General features: G+C 43.4%; 2 protein-coding genes across 3 annotated transcripts in view; both read right to left on the bottom strand.

Annotated features, from left to right (window-relative positions):
• Window positions 1-1,314, bottom strand: part of LOC137259267 (aminopeptidase N-like) — a 34,997-nt gene extending 33,683 nt beyond the window's left edge. The window contains exon 1 of one of the 2 annotated variants that reach the window (XM_067796900.1): window positions 1,158-1,314. In XM_067796900.1, coding sequence (XP_067653001.1) covers window positions 1,158-1,287 — 130 coding nt within the window. In that variant the 5' untranslated portion in view covers window positions 1,288-1,314. The remainder of the gene's footprint in view (window positions 1-1,157) is intronic. The other variant, XM_067796901.1, reaches the window with a different exon arrangement.
• Window positions 1,315-6,004: 4,690 nt separating this feature from the next.
• Window positions 6,005-17,933, bottom strand: LOC137259271 (cathepsin L-like). The gene is made up of 8 exons (XM_067796905.1): window positions 17,792-17,933; window positions 10,730-10,857; window positions 10,052-10,157; window positions 9,526-9,678; window positions 8,814-8,937; window positions 7,721-7,821; window positions 6,749-7,020; window positions 6,005-6,212 (listed from the first exon to the last, which is right to left on the bottom strand). Exons 2-8 carry the CDS (start codon window positions 10,855-10,857, stop codon window positions 6,113-6,115), a joined length of 984 nt encoding a protein of 327 aa, XP_067653006.1. The 5' UTR covers window positions 17,792-17,933; the 3' UTR covers window positions 6,005-6,112.
• Between the last annotated feature and the right edge of the window lie 1,561 nt (window positions 17,934-19,494).

Raw genomic sequence — 19,494 nt, 5'->3', positions numbered from 1 at the left:
ATGGCAAGCATGGGTTGCTGAAGGCCTATTCTACCCCGGGACCTTCACGGGTCAGTGTTAGTAGTAGCAGCAGCAGCAGTAGTAGCAGTAGCAGCAGTAGTAGCAGTAGTAGTAGCAGTAGCAGCAGCAGCAGCAGTAGTAGTAGTAGTAGTACCAGCAGCAGCTGTAGTAGCAGTAGCGGTAGCAGCAGTAGTAGTGGCAGCAGCAGCAGCAGCAGCAGTAGTAGTAGTAGCGGTAGTAGTAGTAGCAGCAGCAGTAGTAGTAGTAGCAGCAGCAGTAGTAGTAGTAGCAGCAGCAGTAGTAGTAGTAGCAGCAGCAGTAGTAGCAGTAGTAGTAGCAGTAGCAGCAGTAGTAGTAGTAGTAGTAGTAGTAGCAGTAGCAGCAGTAGTAGTAGCAGTAGCAGCAGCAGTAGCAGTAGCAGCAGTAGTAGCAGTAGTAGCAGTAGCAGCAGTAGTAGCAGTAGTAGCAGTAGTAGCAGCAGCAACAGCAGCAGCAGCAGGAGCAGCAGTAGTAGTAGTAGTAATCGTGATGGTAGTAGTAGTAGTAGCAGCAGCTGTAGTGGCAGTAGTAGTAGTAGTAGCAGCAGCAGTAGTAGCAGCAGCAGCAGTAGTAGTAGTAGTAGCGGCAGTAGCAGTAGTAGCAGTAGCAGCAGTAGTAGCAGCAGCAGTAGTAGTAGTAGTAGTAGTAGTAGTAGTAGTAGTAGTAGTAGTAGTAGTAGTAGTAGTAGTAGTAGTAGTAGTAGTAGTAGTAGTAGTAGTAGTAGTAGTAGTAGTAGTAGTAGTGCATTGCACCCATGCAGGGAATCGAACCTGGGTCTTTGGCGTGACGAGCAAACGCTTGAACCATTAGGCTACCCCCACCGCCGCTACGTTGCGTTGTAACCGGAAGACTGCTTAACAGCAGTGTCTTGCACGACTCACTCACGCCACGAAATAAGTGATTGAATGCATTGTTAGCCTAAATCCAGTGTTCAAGTCGGTCTCTTAGCAACGGTGTCCGGATTCGGTTAACCATTTGGTAGAGCGAACACTGGCTTTTAACAAAAATGACCCAAGACACCTACACACAAAACTAAAATACAAGTATAGGACACATGTAGCTAAAATGCCATTGACATCATACATCACCACGTCATGAAGAATCAACAATTAACTCACAAACTAATGACGCTGGCCTCGTCCCTCTCGTTGAAGACAACGCGTTTAGAAACAACACCAAGGTGATGAGGCACATTCGCGCAAAATGCATCCTTACTTTGGCTACCCTAAACGTCAGCCCTTCTTCCATGTATCAGCTCTGACACATGTGTCCTATATGTGGGTCTCCAGGTCAGGTGCTTGCTGGGTTCAACATGATCCGGTTGTTATTTACAAAGTGGTGATAAGATGTTTTGTCTGTGTGGATGTGATGAAATTTACCCTTGTTTCTACTCTCTAATGTGATTTTCATATACTGCCCGGGAGAAGAATGTCAACCAGGTCACTGATAGTATCTATTATTCGTAATGCAGATCAAACTACATACTTTAAAATTTAACATTTAATGTCTTACATTCGACAGGTAATTTGAAAAACATCAACTAGGGCAACGTTGCAGACCTCTGTCGGTACCAGGTGCAGGTAATGAGGATGAGGATCACGTACACGTCGACTTAGTTGATCGGGTTCAGATCTGATGATTGGGAAGGCCATGGCAAGACAGTGACGGGAGTAGACAGTGACGGGAGCAGACAGTGACGCATGCTGTATGTATGGAACAACTCCCTCTGTCGGTCCATAATCGGATGCATGTGACATGTAAGACTTTCGTTGATATACCGATTTGCTGTCGAATTCCCCTGAACCACCTCTAACTCAGATCTTGCATGCTGTGTTGAATACGGCACCCCGCACCACAACACTGTCTCCACCGAATCTGTAGAATACAATCAGATGCAAAACGGTCATTGCCCCGAAGGTAAACACGCTGTCTTCCATCTCGTGACGAAATTGTGATTTATCACTGCACCAGCATGCTTCCACTTTTTAAGGTTCCTGTTTCGAAAACAACGATCACCGCCGCAAGCGAATGCACCAGTAGAAGTCTCTCAAAACAGAGACGACAACCGCCCCTGACATTTTAACAATTATTATCCTCTAAAGTTTGTAGCGATTCATTATGAGGTTCTCAGCATATATTGCCGCGAACATTTAACTTAAATTTTAAAAATTTAAATATATTTGAAATTGGTATTCAGTAACCAAAAAACAAACACAATAGATAGCATAATACATGTCGACAATGGAAACGAAAACAAGTTGATCATCACAGATTTCAACTTAAAACTATATAGTATGATACCATAAAACCATGATTCTATGCAATACAATATGACCAACAGCTTGCAAACAACAGTAGGTAGGTCAGCATACTAGAGACCACAGGAACTAACAGCAGGAAGAACTAAACCGTGAAATCTATTACAACGTATCATTAATGTACATACTTGCGAAATTCACTTGATTTTGTTTACAGTCATACAAGGCAAACCCATTTTTGTCTTTTGGTGGGTGCAAGGCTGCATGAATCCTTTGTGTAGTGAAAATCAGGGTTACACTTAATCTTCAGTGGCCCATGCTTGTCTTCCGAGGCGGCTAACGGGATCGGGTGGTCAGGCTCGCTTACTTGGTTGATACATGTAATCGGTTCCCATTGTTGTTGATCACTGGATTGTCTGGTCCAAAAATGCGTAAATTGATGCCCATGCTCTTGTTCACCTGATCGTCTGGTCCGGACTACAATATATACTTATATACAATTACTGTTTAGGAGTTCTTTCTGAATAGGCAAGTAAAGTAGCATGTTTACAGTTAGAAGTGGCAAAAACAGAAACAAAAGTCAGATGTTCAAGTATATGTCAAACTGAAGAATTCGTGGGGACTCCTATCATGAATTAGTGTGCGCTGTGTTCATCAGGTGTCTGAACTTGCATGTAACCTTGCTGCCAAACTGTAAGATGTGTACGCATATATAAATTATCCCCGTGAATGAAATGTAAGTACAATGTCTAAGATTAACGTTGATTTGTTGTATTTAAATCACATATTTGGTTATTATTACATGGAATAAAAAAATGTTACTTATTAACTCAAATGAATGTCTAAAAGCAAACCATTTGATATTCCGTTAAGATCCGGGTTAGAATATATGCTAACAGTAACCCATGCTTGTTGAAAGAGGCGACTAACAGGATCGGTCAACAAGCTGACTTTTTGACATGCCATCGGTTCCCAAATGGGGATATCGATGATCACGCTTTTGATCACTGGATTGTCTTGTCCAGACTCGATTATTTACAGACCGGCGCCATATAGCTGGAATATTGCCAAGTGCTTTGTAAAACTAAACTCACTCACTCACTCTAACACCAAATAGATCGTTTGACCTGCTGCGAAAAACTTCGGAAAGCATACCGGAAAGCGAACGTAAAATCCCCTAAGTAAGCATACATGATCCCCAGAGACGCAATAGAAGCCGTTATGTACGAAACGCTCTTGTATGTGTGTTTGGAATTTCTCGCTTTGCTTGTAAAGACTTCACATTTGGCAACGTAATATGCGACACATGTTAACTGTAAAGGCGAAATATCGATATATATCTTTCACGATTTGGAATCATTTGACTAAACTTTGCCAAATTTTCACACACGTTCGGACTGATTTCTCGTATTTTCGCGCATAGCATTTATTGGTCGGGGAAGAGTCTTATTGGAGGTTACGGAAAGGGGCAAGTAGTGTCGCCTACCGTGTATCTCAAGAAGTCGTCATAGTCAAGGTTAGAACTGATCTTCAGCACCCCGTGTTTGTCGTTAGAGGCGGCTAATGGGATCACATGGTCAGGGTTAGAACTGATCTTCAGCACCCCGTGTTTGTCGTTAGAGGCGGCTAAGGGGATCACATGGTCAGGGTTAGAAGTGATCTTCAGCACCCCGTGTTTGTCGTTAGAGACGGCTAATGGGATCACATGGTCAGGGTGAGAACTGATCTTCAGCACCCCGTGTTTGTCGTTAGAGGCGGCTAATGGGATCACATGGTCAGGGTTAGAACTGATCTTCAGCACCGCGTGTTTGTCGTTACAGGCGGCTAAGGGGATCACATGGTCAGGGTTAGAAGTGATCTTCAGCACCCCGTGTTTGTCGATAGAGGCGGCTAAGGGGATCACATGGTCAGGGTTAGAACTGATCTTCAGCACCCCGTGTTTGTCGTTAGAGGCAGCTAAGGGGATCACATGGTCAGGGTTAGAACTGATCTTCAGCACCCCGTGTTTGTCGTTAGAGGCGGCTAATGGGATCACATGGTCAGGGTGAGAACTGATGTTCAGCACCCCGTGTTTGTCGTTAGAGGCGGCTAAGGGGATCACATGGTCAGGGTTAGAACTGATCTTCAGCACCCCGTGTTTGTCGTTAGAGGCGGCTAATGGGATCACATGGTCAGAGTTAGAACTGATCTTCAGCACCCCGTGTTTGTTGTTAGAGGCGGCTAATGGGATCACATGGTCAGGATTAGAACTGATCTTCAGCACCCCGTGTTTGTCGTTAGAGGCGGCTAATGGGATCACATGGTCAGGGTGAGAACTGATCTTCAGCACCCCGTGTTTGTCGTTAGAGGCGGCTAATGGGATCACATACTCAGGGTGAGAACTAATCTTCAGCACCCCGTGTTTGTCGTTAGAGGCGGCTAATGGGATCACATGGTCAGAGTTAGAACTGATCTTCAGCACCCCGTGTTTGTCGTTAGAGGCGGCTAAGGGGATCACATGGTCAGGCTCGCTGACTTCATTGACACGTGTCTTCGAATCCCACTTGCATAGATTTCCGTGTCAGTCACTGGATTGTCTCGTTTATTTATGCCTGTCGCAACAGAGTGAGAGAGTGAGTTTAGTTAACCCTCCACTCAACAATATTCCAGGTGCATGGATATGGCGACAGTCTGTAAATAATCAAGTGTGGACCACACAATCTTGTGATCAACGGCATGAGCATCGATCTACGAAACTGGGACACGCTGATCAACCAACTCAACGAGCCTGACCACTCAGTTACGTTAGTCGCCTCTTACGACAAGAATGCGTTGCTGAAGATCTTTCCTAACCGCGGTCGCCACGGGTTTGTAAGTTTGGCATCAAACCGTACTGTCTTTATCACGTGATATCACAACTACGCGGCAGCGGTACGTATATGTTGAATCCAATGTTTTACACTAGGATTTCTTTTTCTTTCTGTTTCTTTCCTTATACCGCAACATATTAATCGGTAGTCAAGGACCCAGCCGTTACTGATTGTACGCTTGTGTTGAGTACCTATATTGCTGACACTTGCCTGTAATTAACCGAGGCTGAACAGACAAACCAGTGATTGATATCGTGAGCACCTATCCACTTTGTCAGAACACCACAGCTATGAGGCAAGACTGGCCACCGATGCAGTCTGTCACTTCCAAGAGATGTAGTGGAAATGGGGTAGCCTATTCAGTTGTTAATGGGTTCGCTCGTACACCATACTCACTCACTCACTCACTCACTCATTCACTCACTCACTCACTCACGAAAGTGTGTAAACGGATTCTCTAAGGACATGTGCAGTCGTCAGGACAGCATACAAGTTTCCACATGATTCGCATGACAGATTTGGGTAACAGTGAGTCGGTGAGTGAGTGTAATTTTACGCCGCTTGTGGCAATGTCACGGCAGGCGACACCAGAAATGGACTTCAAACACTGTACAAATTTAGAGAATCGAATCCAGATCTTTGTTGTAATGGGCGAACGCTCTAGTTACCCCTACACCTTCCTAACATCAGATCCACCTTTGGTTTTTCAAGAGTGAGTGAGTGAGTGAGTGAGTGAGTGAGTGAGTTGAGAAAAAGTCATCACCATTCACTACACAATTTCACACATGAAACAAAATATATATGAAACACAAAGTTTCATTTTTATGAAACAAAATATACATGAAAAACAAAGTTTCATTTTTTCATTTTTCATGTTGTTTTATTCAGAAAACTGATTAAACGAGATCATGACTAGAATCACCCACTACGACGTCACGATTATGACGTCACGATTATGACGTCACTTTACACGGTGGGATAGCTGGCCTGGGTGGCGATACCGCAGTTATTGTCCCTGTTCCTGGACATCATGATGTAGCCTTTCATTCCCCAAGTCTCACCCCAGCTGCAGATAAACACAACAACTTTTTTTATTCTCATGTTCACGTTGTGGTACGTTTTCACAAGAGTCAAGTTCCGTTTTAAAACATATATTCCATGTAGGATATGAGAGCTGATTAAGCCCCAGTGCAATTTTGTGTGTTGAGGACATCTCTTGAAGGTAATAGAGCCTGATTGGGTGGTCAGATTCACTGACATGGTTAACTCATGTCATCGTATCCTAATTGCTTATATTGATGCTCATGATGTTGATCACTGGATTTTCTGGTCTAAGCTTGGTCATAAAAAATAGTCCATTTATCATGCGCATTACTCCATACACAATGCATGCTCAAAGCGCCAAAAAAATCTCATTATTATTACACCGATTAACCCAATCTGCCTGTTAGGCGCAAAAAGGTTAATGGTTACACGACTTATTCCATCGGGTACCCATTTTCTGCTGGGTGAACTTACAGACCGCCGCCGTATAGCTGGAATATTGCTGAGCTCGGCGTAAAACTAGCCTCACTCACCTTTATTAACCCGTTAAACACGCACCTGTTTTTGACAAGCCAGTAGTCCTTGCCGCTGTCGGTGCCGTAACCGACGGCAAGCACGCCGTGGTCGAGCCTGGTCTGGCTGCAGAAGATGTAGTGGTAGACGCCAGACTTGTACAGCTGGAAGGTCAAGTGGCTGGCGTCGATGGCGACGGCGATGGGGCCGACTGTGGCAACAGCGTTCTGGAGGTCGGATTCCGACTTGGACTTAATGTCAACGTAGCCGGTGTCGTTAGCTCCAACGTTGGCTCTGTTGAAACGGCATTTGCCGTTCTGAAGAGAGAGTCAGTGGGCATATAAGTGGACGTTGTAAAATATGGGGGATGTACAGCTGCATGTTAACATTAGGCGACCTGGGCCCTTCTTCTCGAAACGTTCGTAGCCCTAAGAATTTGTAACTTTCATCGTAGCCAATGTGTTAAGAATGGGCTTAAGAACTTCGCAGGGGTACGAACGTTTCGAGAATAGCTAGCCTGTCCATTACGATCCGGGATAGAATTGGTCTCCTGCAACACATGCTTGTCATAAGGGGCGACTAACGGGATTGGATGGCCAGTCACGCTCAGTGGGTCAACACATGTCATCGTATCGCAAATGTTTAGATTGATACTCATTATGTTGACAAGTGGATTTCCTGGTCCGAGTCTTATTGACGCCGCTATATAACTGGAATTTCATTTTGGGGTTTGGTGTGTGTGCGTGCGTGCGTGCGTGCGTGCGTGCGTGCGTGCGTGCGTGCGTGCGTGCGTGTGTGTGTGTATCATTATGATTTATACCCTGCTCTAATTCACAACCAAAAGTTCAGTCACACTCTTAATCCATTCTTAATGAAACTTGTCAAAGGTTTACCCTTGCAAATGTCAAGTGTCTTTTCAAATCGACAGCCAAACAAGTACAACGTGACGAAAGGGCCCAGGGAGTGTAACGGACATATACTTCCCCTGATACGCGAGGATGGTCTCTACTGACTTACCGCTGCCTCATATGGGTAGCTTGACTCGGTGTCAATACCGTCGTTGACCTTGATGTAGGTGAAGGCCTGGTCCATCAACCCACCTCCACAGCCCATGTTGCCTGAATTCGAATGCGAAATATGGAAATGGAATATACAAAGAAAAGTGACAAAACCCTTCCCAGAATCATTAAAAAATAAGATAGAGGGGCCATCGTACAAATGCGAATATACCACAAGCGTGTGTATAATTCATTATGAAAAAGTGATGGTACATGGTGCTCACGAAAAATAGATACACTGAACAGCAAAAGAAACGAAACTCTGTTCTGGTCTCTTTGGTTTGTTTGGGAGTTTTTTGTTTTGGTTTGGTTTAGATTTTGTTCTTGTTGTTGTTGTTTTTTTTCTTTGTAAAGTTTTTAAATAGAAGAGATAAACGCGAACGCTTACTTTTTTTGTAAAATTCGTAAATCAGGTCAAATGTTCACTGTCAGTTGTTCGTACCTCGCTAAGAAACGTACAATATTATCACTTTTAATTTCGAGTCTAGGGCAGTTTCTGTGATATCAGCAATGACTCGTTCCTCGAGTGGCATTCTGCGGGTGAGTGAGTGAGCGCCTTAGTCCAGGAATATAACACCAGAGTTGAGTTTCATACACTGTACCCGTGTGGGAAATAGAACCCAGGTCTTCGGCGTCACAAGCGAACGCTTTAACCACTAGACTACCACACCACCCCTATAAAGTATCAATGGTTCAAATACAGGAGTTATCTTTCCTTGTGTTAACTATGCCGTTGTCTAGTAGATACAGCGTTTGCTCAAGCAGCACGCACGCACGCACGCACGCACGCGTGCATGCACATCCCTACAAAGCAGCAACGATTTTAAGAAAGCAACCTCATAGCCTTTATGGGTTCCTTTGTGTCTGGGCTGAGAATAAGTCATATTTAAAAACACCTCGCACCTGGAAATATACTAAACAGCAAAAGAAACGAAATTCTAAAAAGATGAAATCTGTTAAAGTGAGCGTTCACGTTTATGCCTTCCATGTAAACACTTGAAAAAAGCCCGAGTTGCGTTTCTTTCGGTGGTCAGTATATGTTATGTTCTTACCCTGCTTGGTGGAGCAGTCAACCAGGTTCTGTTCAGACAGGGAGATAAGTTTGTTGTACTTCTTAAAGTGTTGTCCTTCCAGGGAGCCAGTGGAGGAGAACGCCCAGCAGGAACCGCACTGTCCCTGAACATGGATATGCATACATTGTGAAGGGGGAACGGACCGAACTATTAAATACCCATGCAACATCTAATTCCTCTATGAGTCAACGTCAGATTTGTTGCGGATGAGTGTCATTGATTTTAGACAACCATTTGTATCTAATTCTTGTGATAACAGAGAATCACAATTTCTTGCTTGTTCTAATACATTACCACGGTTACCAGGTTGGGGAGTTTTGATTTGAGATCATTTGCATGAATGTTTCCCGTTGCAGATTGCAAATAAATTGCGTTTTGTTAATATACTCATGGAAACAAATAAGGTAACACTTGACATGTTCGAAATAGTCGATTTATATATTTCCTGGGGTTCGATTCCACACATACGTACATTGTGTAAAGACCATTTCTGGTGATTTCTGGAATACTCGCTCCTATGCAGCACGCAAGGTCTGCGATCTAACCCACTCAGACATCGAGACGTTCGAAATACGTATCCAAACGCAAAATAGCTCATGCTTTAGGTAGTTAAACCACGTCACATTGATTCGCCGAAGTACAGCTCGTTTTAGTTGAACCCAAGTCCCTCACGCACTCACTGAAGACATACCTGGTTCTTGACTTCGGTGACGTATCCCTTGGTTCTCCAGTCGACGGTGTCGGGGAGGTCGCCCACGTTGGATGGGGGCATGTAGGTGGGAGCCTTGGGGCGCTGTTCCTGCATCTTGTAGCCGTTCATCACACGGACGAATTCATCATTGGGCTGAAAAACACAATCAGGTAGTGAGAAGAGAACACTGCACCAAAATAATGAGTGAGTGAGTTTAGTTTTACGCCGCACTCGGCAATATTCCAGCTGTATGTCGGCGGTCTGAAAATAATCTCAGATTGAGACAGAAATTGACATTGAGACAATCTAGTGATCAACAGCATGAGCATCGATCTACGTAATTGGGATGCGATGGCATGTGTAAACCAAGCCAGCGAGCCCGTCGCACAGAACCCTTTATCGCCTCTTTCAACAAGAATGAGTTTTTGAAGGTTGCTAGAATCTAGCCGTGATCTTCACTGGTTTCATCCATGTATATGTATGTTTGGTGGCTCTTTAGTGTCGTAGTGCTGTGTACTCTACTCACCATGTCGGCGTACTCGTTGATGCCGACTCTGAAGGTGTGGACGCCGCGGTCAGCCTCAAGGTTGTGCTGCTGGATGAACTCCACTGCCTTCATGAACACGCCCTTCCTGGGGGGACACAGGACGATACAGTAACGGAACTATATTCATGGGTAAAAATAACTGTGCTGGCGCCTAGTTCATATTTCTTCAGGGTGAGTGACTTTGCTTCAAAGTGAGTGACAGGGTGAGGATTCAGGATGAGTGTCATAGTGTGGTTTCAGGGTTAGTGTGAAGACGTGGCTTCAGGATGGGTGACAGGGTGTGGCTTCAGGGTGTGGCTTTAGGGTTAGTGTCAGTGCGTGTCTTCAGGGTTAGTGTCATGGTGTGGCTTCAGGTTAATGTCAGGACGTGGCTTCAGGGTTAGTGTCATGGTGTGGCTTCAGGTTAATGTCAGGACGTGGCTTCAGGGTAAGTGCCATGGTGTGGCTTCAGGTTAATGTCAGGACGTGGCTTCAGGGTTAGTGTCATAGTGTGGCTTCAGGTTAATGTCAGGACGTGGCTTCAGGGTTAGTGTCATGGTGTGGCTTCAGGTTAATGTCAGGACGTGGCTTCAGGGTTAGTGTCATGGTGTGGCTTCAGGTTAATGTCAGGACGTGGCTTCAGGGTTAGTGTCGGGTGGATGGCAGTTTCTGTCTCACCTGTAGGCCTGCTCCTGACTGTCCTTGTACTGCTTGTTGTGTCTGACCTTGAACATCTCCCACTCCCGGTCCAAGTTGCAGGAGGCAAGGGCAAGCAAGGCGACGACAACTGTCACTCGGAACATCATCTACAGCAACACCAACATCACATACCGTCACAACAGAACTGTCATATTATTTCGTTGAAGCAGAAAATGGATGAACTAAACTCACTGAGATGGAGAGACAGACTGACAGAGAGAGAAAGAGAGAGTGAAAACGAAGAATAGAGGGGAGAAAGAAAGATAGAAAGAGACTGACAGAGACAGGGAGAGAGAGACGAAGAGAGGGAGACAACAAAGGAGGTGAACGATGGAAAGAGAAAACGAATAGAAATGAGAGAGAGGGCGGGGTGGGAAACGGGTATAGGCAGTTGCCGACTTGCGTCCACATTAATGATATCTGTATTGTGGATTCAATGAAATCTAACTACAAATCTCAAAAATGAGTGGGTGAGTTTTACGCTGATAGCAATGTTCCTGCAAAATCACGGCATGTGACACCAGATATCGGCTTCGCAGGTCGTACACGTGAGGAGTATAAAACCCGAGTCACCGTCGTGACGAGCGAAGGCTCTAACCACGGAGCTACCCATCTAAACATCTAAAGATATGTAGCCTACATTGTCTAACATCGCTGACATAGCAACATGGGAGGAAGGATCGCATTTCATTTAAACGTATTTAAGTCATGGCTTCGAGTTTTTTTGTTTGCTGATCAGCTGACAATGAGATTATTGATAAATTATGTCCCGGTGGAGATTATGCCGAGATAGTAATGTGCACTGTGATATGAGTGATAACAAGGTCGCATGGCAGGTGGGAAAAGCCACAATGTGAAACTTTGGATGTTGGTCGACGTGAGTTCTCAGCGCATGATAGTGTCAAACAATGAACATGATAGTGTCAGACAATGAACTTCGAACACGGCAGTGGTTACACACTTCCAGTAGGGAACAGGGTAGCTACGGGGTATGTGTGTTTGAGGAAAATACACACATTAACACAGTGTACCAATAGGGAAACTTTGGCAGGGAGGGATGTACGGTACAGGATATGGACTACAGAAAAGGGAAGGTTTGTGTGAGTGAGTGAGTGAGTTGAGTTTTATGCCGCGCTCGGCAATATTCAAGCGATATGGCGGCGGGAAAAGGGTGGAAGGAACATAAAAAGAAAGAATACCCGCACACGCACATACACATAAACGCATGCATGCATACCTACCTACCTACCTACCTACCTACAGACCTACAGACCTACAGACATACATACATACACACACACACACGCACGCAAGCACGCACGCACGCAAGCACACACACACACACATACATATATACATACATACATACATACATACATACATACATACATACATACATACATACATACATACATACATACATACATACATACATACATACATACATACATACATAGTGAAATGTGGGGTAAAAAAGCGGACGGCTGCTGGATGGTTCTGAAATCCGTTTCTCACTGGGGCTTTTTCTCTGTATGCAAAGTCAAATGTTGGTTTGTAGCTCTGGATATATAAGTGTTAGTCCAGTTTGGCCGTAATAGAATTTTAGCTAACAAAACGTAGCAGGTCGATCACACAGTTATAGAGTTAGCGAGTTAGTGAATGCCTTTTCCGTCGCTTTTAACAAAATTCTTGCAAAAGGGGGCACCAGAAACGGGCTTATCACACTGTGCCCAAGTGGAGAATCGAACACGGATCTATGGTGTGACGAGTGAAGACTTTAACAGCTAGGCTACCCCGCCGCCCCATTCACAGTCAGACACAGTGACGTGGATAAAAAGACTTTCCAAAAGGAATGCCAAGTGTCAATGGATACTGAACATGATAAAGCCTAAAAAACTGGGATGATAAATTGAGAGCTGTTATCTTCATCAACCCAATTTTCAACATTTTTCCGTTGGTCAAGTCCTCACCAAGACACTCCTGGATCTTCACGACGAAACAATCCTAGGTTATCTGGGCATGTTTCGTGTGTTTGTGTGTGTTTACGATGCCCTGGTTCCGTTTCTTCCCAGACCTGACCCCTAAGACTTGGTCTGTTACTACGTGCACGACCACTTCTAGGCCACTGGTTGATGAACTCGTTTCACCCAGGGGTAGCCTTGTAGTCACCTCGTTCACTCGTAAAGCTGTTCAAGACCCGGGTACTATTCCCCACATGGGTGCATTGTGTGAAGCCCATTTTCCTGTGTCTGCCGCTGTGATATTGCTGGAATATTGCTGGGATATTGCTGAAGGCGGAGTACAACTAAACTCACTCACAAAGCACTCGGCTTTTGTTCCTGATATCTAACAGCGTTGTTGAGTGGAAATAATCTTCATCAAAGATCATTTGTAATATAATTCAGCATAAAGATACTCAGTCCAGTTAGATTAGTGGGAACATGTTTGATGGAAATAATCTTCATCAAAGATCATTTGTAATACAATTCAGCATAAAGATACTCAGTCCAGTTAGATTAGTGGGAACATGTTTGGTGGAAATAATCTTCATCAAAGATCATTTGTAATATAATTCAGCATAAAGATACTCAGTCCAGTTAGATTAGTGGGAACATGTTTGATGGAAATAATCTTCATCAAAGATCATTTGTAATATAATTCAGCATAAAGATACTCAGTCCAGTTAGATTAGCGGGAACATGTTTGGTGGAAATAATCTTCATCAAAGATCATTTGTAATATAATTCAGCATAAAGATACTCAGTCCAGTTAGATTAGTGAGAACATGTTTGATGGAAATAATCTTCATCAAAGATCATTTGTAATATAATTCAGCATAAAGATACTCAGTCCAGTTAGATTAGTGGGAACATGTTTGGTGGAAATAATCTTCATCAAAGATCATTTGTAATATAATTCAGCATAAAGATACTCAGTCCAGTTAGATTAGTGAGAAAATGTGTGATGGAAACAATCTTCATAAATGATCACTTGAAATGCCATTCAGCATAAAGATACTCAGTCCAGTTAGATTAGCGGGAACATGTTTGATGGAAATAATCTTCATAAATGATCACTTGAAATGCCATTCAGCATAAAGATACTCAGTCCAGTTAGTTTAGTGAGAAAATGTTTGATGGAAATAATCATCACAAATGCTCATTTTCTATTTTAAAAGTATTCCACATAAAAATATTCATTCCAGCTAAATTAGTGAGAGAATGTGCTTAAGTTAAAGCGATAAATCTGTGCTTGGTTAGTGAGAAGGATTTCACAGCGTTACATCATCAGGGAGAAATTTTATTTTAGAAACAGTCCATGTGAATTACAACACACATGCAAAGGCCTGTCTCAAGCACGCCCACACAGTCGCAGATATATCTGCTCTGGGTCGCGGTACAGTGTGACAATTGTCTGACAAGTCCCGTTATCTTCGCCTACAGACTACACATACGAAGCGCCAACACAAGTGTTAATTTGCCACAGAGTGAGTGAGTTTTGTTTTACGCCGCTTTAGCAATATTCTAGCAATATCGCGACAGGGGACACCATTAATGGGCTTCACACAGTGTATCTATGAGAGGAATCAAACAAGATATAGTTGCAGTCAGATTCATTACATTTGAGACCTATAAAGTGTTCATTAAAACAAAATCTAATAAGGACAAGCAAACTGAACAGCCACGTAATCAACAAGTGTGTGTAGTGAAATTTCAATTTCACAACCCGCACACCTGGTTCTTCTAACAGCAGGGGGTTCCTCTTTCGTCAACAATAGTAAAAGTAACAACATAATGATCGTTTGTTAAACAAGTAAAACGACCTTTTTATACGGGTTTTCAAAATTAGGGGACAAATCATACGAGTTAATCTGTCTATTTTATGTGACTCTTTGCTTTTGTTGCATTTATTAGATCTGTGTTACTGAGCAATTCATTGTTCTCAAATGAAATCAAACGAAACCAGAGCCCAAGGCGCACCCTCAACACTTTAGTCCATATGTAAGCCTAACTCATTTTTGAGCCAGCGGGTATTGAGTGAGATAAACCCAATAATTGACGTTACTAACGTCTTGAGTGGGTGAGTGAGAATAGTTTTACGCCGTTTTAGCAATACCAGCGGGGGACACCTGAAATGTGTTTCACAGAATGCACCCATATGAGGAATCAAAGTCCAATGTTCGGCGTGACGAGCGAACGCTTTAACATATTTCACCATTAGACTACCCCACCGCTCCTTTAACGTCTTGAGGGTGGTGGGGTAGCCTAGAGCTTATATCCTTCGCTTACCACAAAGAACTCTTCCAGGTTCGAATCCCACATGGGTACAATATGTCAAGCTAATTTCTGGTGTCCCCAGCGGTGATATTGCTGGAATATTCCTAAAAGCGGCGTCAAATCACACTCACTTACTTCTTACATCTCGCACCTGAAGTGTGTCATTATAACATTCTTATCACGACACAGCTGTATTTCACAGCCATTACAAACCCTAATTCCTGCACATGGACTTTGACAAGTCACATATGTTGCGATATCTAATCATGAACCGCTTTCCGACATTTGGGCATCAAATTAACGCTGTGTCATCATAACAAACATGGCTGTGTATTAATTATTCGCGACGGTGTGAAGTTAAAGCCACGTGCATAAGAACTGTGCGATATAATTTAAATATTAAATGAAAGAAAAACAGGCCAGGGCAAACTATACCGCCGTCCGTGAGCGATTAGTGTTTTGTGCCGCGTTTTCAATGAATGATCTGGATTGAATATGGTTTTACGCCGCTATTAGCAATATTCAAAGAATATTCCAGCAACATCACGGAGGGGGACATCTGAAGTGGCTTTCGCGCATACTCTCCACGTGGGAAATCGAACACGGTCTTCTCAAAATAAAGAAAGTCTCAGGACGCCTTTTCATAATACTGTGTGGGCTTTTGTTTCACTATGAATCTTTTTGTGTAAAATATGCTCATTTCAGGGACTAGTTGTTAGTCTAACCAAGTGGTGAAAACGTTCGCTCGTCACACCGAAGACCCGGGTCCGAGTTCTGACATGGGTACAATGTGTGAAAGCCATTTGTGATTTGTGAATCTGAGTAAGATTCTCAGCGAGACTGTAAACATTCATCCGGAGACTACAGCAATAATACAGCGCTTTCAGCGTTTGGTGAATGTGAATCTGTCTTTGAGCAGCATTTAGAAGTGGTAAACATAAAACGTACGCATGTCAGCTTCTTTATAATGAGGAAACATCCTCATGAACAAATAAGGATGGACGTCCATAAATGTTATATTGATTATTGGGATGTTCAGATTTAATGGGGGCGGTAAGGTAACCCAGTAGTTCTCTTGTCGCGCCGTGGACCCTGAAGGCCCGTGAAGGCCCGTGAAGGCCCGGGTTAGAAAACTGGCCTTCAGTACCCCATGCCTGTCGTATGAGGCGACTAACGAGATCGGGTGATCAGGCTTGTCACTGGTTCCCAGTTGCACAGATACGATGCTCATGCTGTTGATCACCATATTGTCTGGTCCAGACTCGATGTTTTACAGACTGCCGCCATATAGTTGGAATATTGCTGAGTCCTCCGGCTTAAAACTACACTCACTCATTCGAAGACCTGGTTCGATTTCCCACATTTGTACAATGTGTGAAGCCCATTGCTGGTGTCCCGTTCCACAATATTGCTGGCATATTGCTAAAAGCGGCAGAAAACCATACTCACTCACTCAGATTTAAGGTGTACCATGTGAAAAAATGACCCATGTTTAACCTTCTTTCGACAATTGTTTAGTTACATCACGAGGTTTCAGTGTCTGTGTTCAAGGAAAGTGAAAGTAGGAAGCTCGTATATGACTGCTACCTTGGCGAAACTCATAACAAGCGGATAATGCTCGATTTCTACTCATGATCACCAAATAAGGCAAGTAACTCCGAGTGAGCGTGTATTAGACGTAATCTCTGCATATATATAATGTTGATATAAACAAACAAGTCGATTTTAATTGAGGAGCCCCGGGGGGACCAGAGATTCAGAAACTTTATTTAAGACTTTAGCACTGCAAAGAAGGCGTGGCAGTAGGTAAAATAATGTGGTTCAGGACTGTGAGACAGACAGGTCAAGAGCTTTTAGCACTATTCCAGCAATATTAGTGCGGGTGACACCATAAATGGGCTTCACTCATTGTACCCATTTAGGGAATCGAACCAGAGTATTCGGGGTGACGAACAAGCGCTTTAAACAATAGCTTTCTCCCAGGACGTGACGTAAAGGCTAGAGTAGTGTAAGAGGGTGGGTAGGGGTGAAGTCGGTTTGTAGGTTGTGTAACGCCGCTGTATGTCAGCAGTCTTAAATTATCTGGACCAGACAACCTAGCGATCAACATCATGAGCTTCAATCCCAAGTGGGATATGATGACATGTATCAACCAAGTCAGCGAGACATGGGTTACTGAATATTATTCTAACTCGATGTGGATGAATTAGTTTCATGCCATTTTTAGCAATATTCCAACAATACAACAGTACGGGGGCATCAGAAATAGGCTTTACATATTGTACGCCTGTAGGAAATCGAACCCGTATCTTCGACCTGACCAGCGAACACTTTAACCACTAGGCTATACCACTGTCCCTCTAACCTGCTGTTGTTGTAACAAACAGCCTTCCAATTGTGGGTGCTCCTTTAGTAAATTTGGACAGTATACAAGCTCAGTTCAGAGGGATGCTTTTCCATGAAAGTTGGGTGAATATCGAGTTTCTTTGCAAATGTCGAGTTAAACGGGTAATTTTGCTTGTTGGGACTATGAAATTATATCGAGACATCCGTTTCGACTTAAAAGAGCCTGATACATTATGAAGAATTTTGACGGGACCGAGATGTTATATCGAAACAACAGAGATATCGAGTAATCAGAGTTCGGCACAACGGTGCTCGACTGTATTTGCTTGAGTTAAGATCTGTTATGTGAACATTGGTTCAGGCTGTGATGTACAGAGAGAAATATTAATATTTCCCAGAGATAAGAAAGAAGTCTTACCTTGATTCTGTCTGTGACTTCAAGACAAGGGGGACGAGCCGTTCGGTCGGTCGCCTTATATACAGCTACCCTGTATCTGGATCACGTGACGTGCTGCCGTCACATGATCACGTGTGACTTGCACGCTGTCCGCGCGAGGGCTTTTGAAACTCGTATCTACACTTTCGACAGATAACGCTGCGTGTTTGTAAAAGCGTCCACATCGGATGAACATCACAAGGTTGGGGGGTTACATTCTGTGTATACACGTAAATGTACATAATGGTAGGTCAGTCGGTCACTGCCATATTTTTTTATTGTTAAACATGGGTCTGCTCGTGTGAGCATACACCATGGTGCTTTTGTTAACGGACGCCGAAGTCCTTTCAAAGTCAGAAAGTATTCCTTTGAAAGAACTCTCTAAACTCACTCACTCACTCACTCACTCACTCACTCACTCTAGGAAAAAAATTACTGTGTCCGTACGTGAAATTTCAAAGTGCAATCACTACCTCTTTCCGGAAAGAAATGTTTCCGTTTCAAAAGTAGCAGTATTCATAATGGTAAAATCACCACATCGGCTCACCACTACACAAACAAAAGAATGAATATTGTTTGATGCCATAGTCTGCTGTAACCAGAACCTGGTCGTGAGATATCAAAGTTCGGCCTCTCTATGTTCGTCGCCGGTCCATAATCAGTCCTGTCATCAACTGTAACCACTTGAACCTGTTTTAGCCCATTTTTCATAAGATTACTTTTGGAAACGTAATTACTAATCAGTTCTGTGTAATCATTTGAAAAAGAGTCATTTAGTGAGCTGAAATGAGGATATTACGCTTATATAGTGTGTGTGGTTTTACGCCGTTTTTAGCAATATTTCAGAAATGCCACGGCGGAGGACACCAGAAATGGGCTTCATACGTTGTACCCGTGTGGGGAATCGAACCCGGACCTTCGGCGTGACGAGCAAACGCTTTAACGTACACTAGCTAAAGTTGCATTACAGAAACGTACTTAACCAAAGCTAGAATACATAAACGTACCCTAGGGTCCATTACGCATTGTTCATTGTAACGTATTCTTGTTTGGAACTGTCACCAGGTTGCAACAGCAAACAGATGTGTTTGATTGCGTTATTTAAGAAACGAGCATACCCAGTAACGAATATTTCGCGATGCGCAATCCCACCCGCAAACAACTGAACGGGAACTACTTGCGGTTTCGGTTTAAGGTGACGGAATGTGGATTCTTCCGCCCTTTACGGTACCGGGTACGTTTCTGAGCTTTGATTTTGTTTAGGGAACGTGTCTGTATACAGAAACGTGTATGGGGTACATGTCTGCAGAGCCTGTGCCGACAGCGACGTCTTCAACGTCACTTATTCCTGCACTTCGGTACAATTTAGCCTTTCACTGTTACGTTTCTAACATTCCTTCATGACACATTATATATATATATGTGTGTTTTTACAACGGTCAATAAGAGTCAGTGCAATCAGGATTCAGACATGGAGTAAATGGGTACGAATCTGCAAATTGGGTACGAATCATCCAATTTGGGATACGAATCATCCGAATTTGATACGAATCATCCAATTCTTGTATGAATAATGTAAATCGGGTAGGCATCATTCATATTGTGACAGCATCATTTAGAAACGTGATACGAATCATCCATATTTGGGTACCGAAAAGGTACAAAAGCTCCAAAACAGATAAGAA

This window comes from Haliotis asinina, chromosome 13, assembly GCF_037392515.1.
Source record: "Haliotis asinina isolate JCU_RB_2024 chromosome 13, JCU_Hal_asi_v2, whole genome shotgun sequence".
Classification (NCBI taxonomy): domain Eukaryota; kingdom Metazoa; phylum Mollusca; class Gastropoda; order Lepetellida; family Haliotidae; genus Haliotis; species Haliotis asinina.
This window is presented reverse-complemented; position numbering and strand designations above follow the sequence as displayed.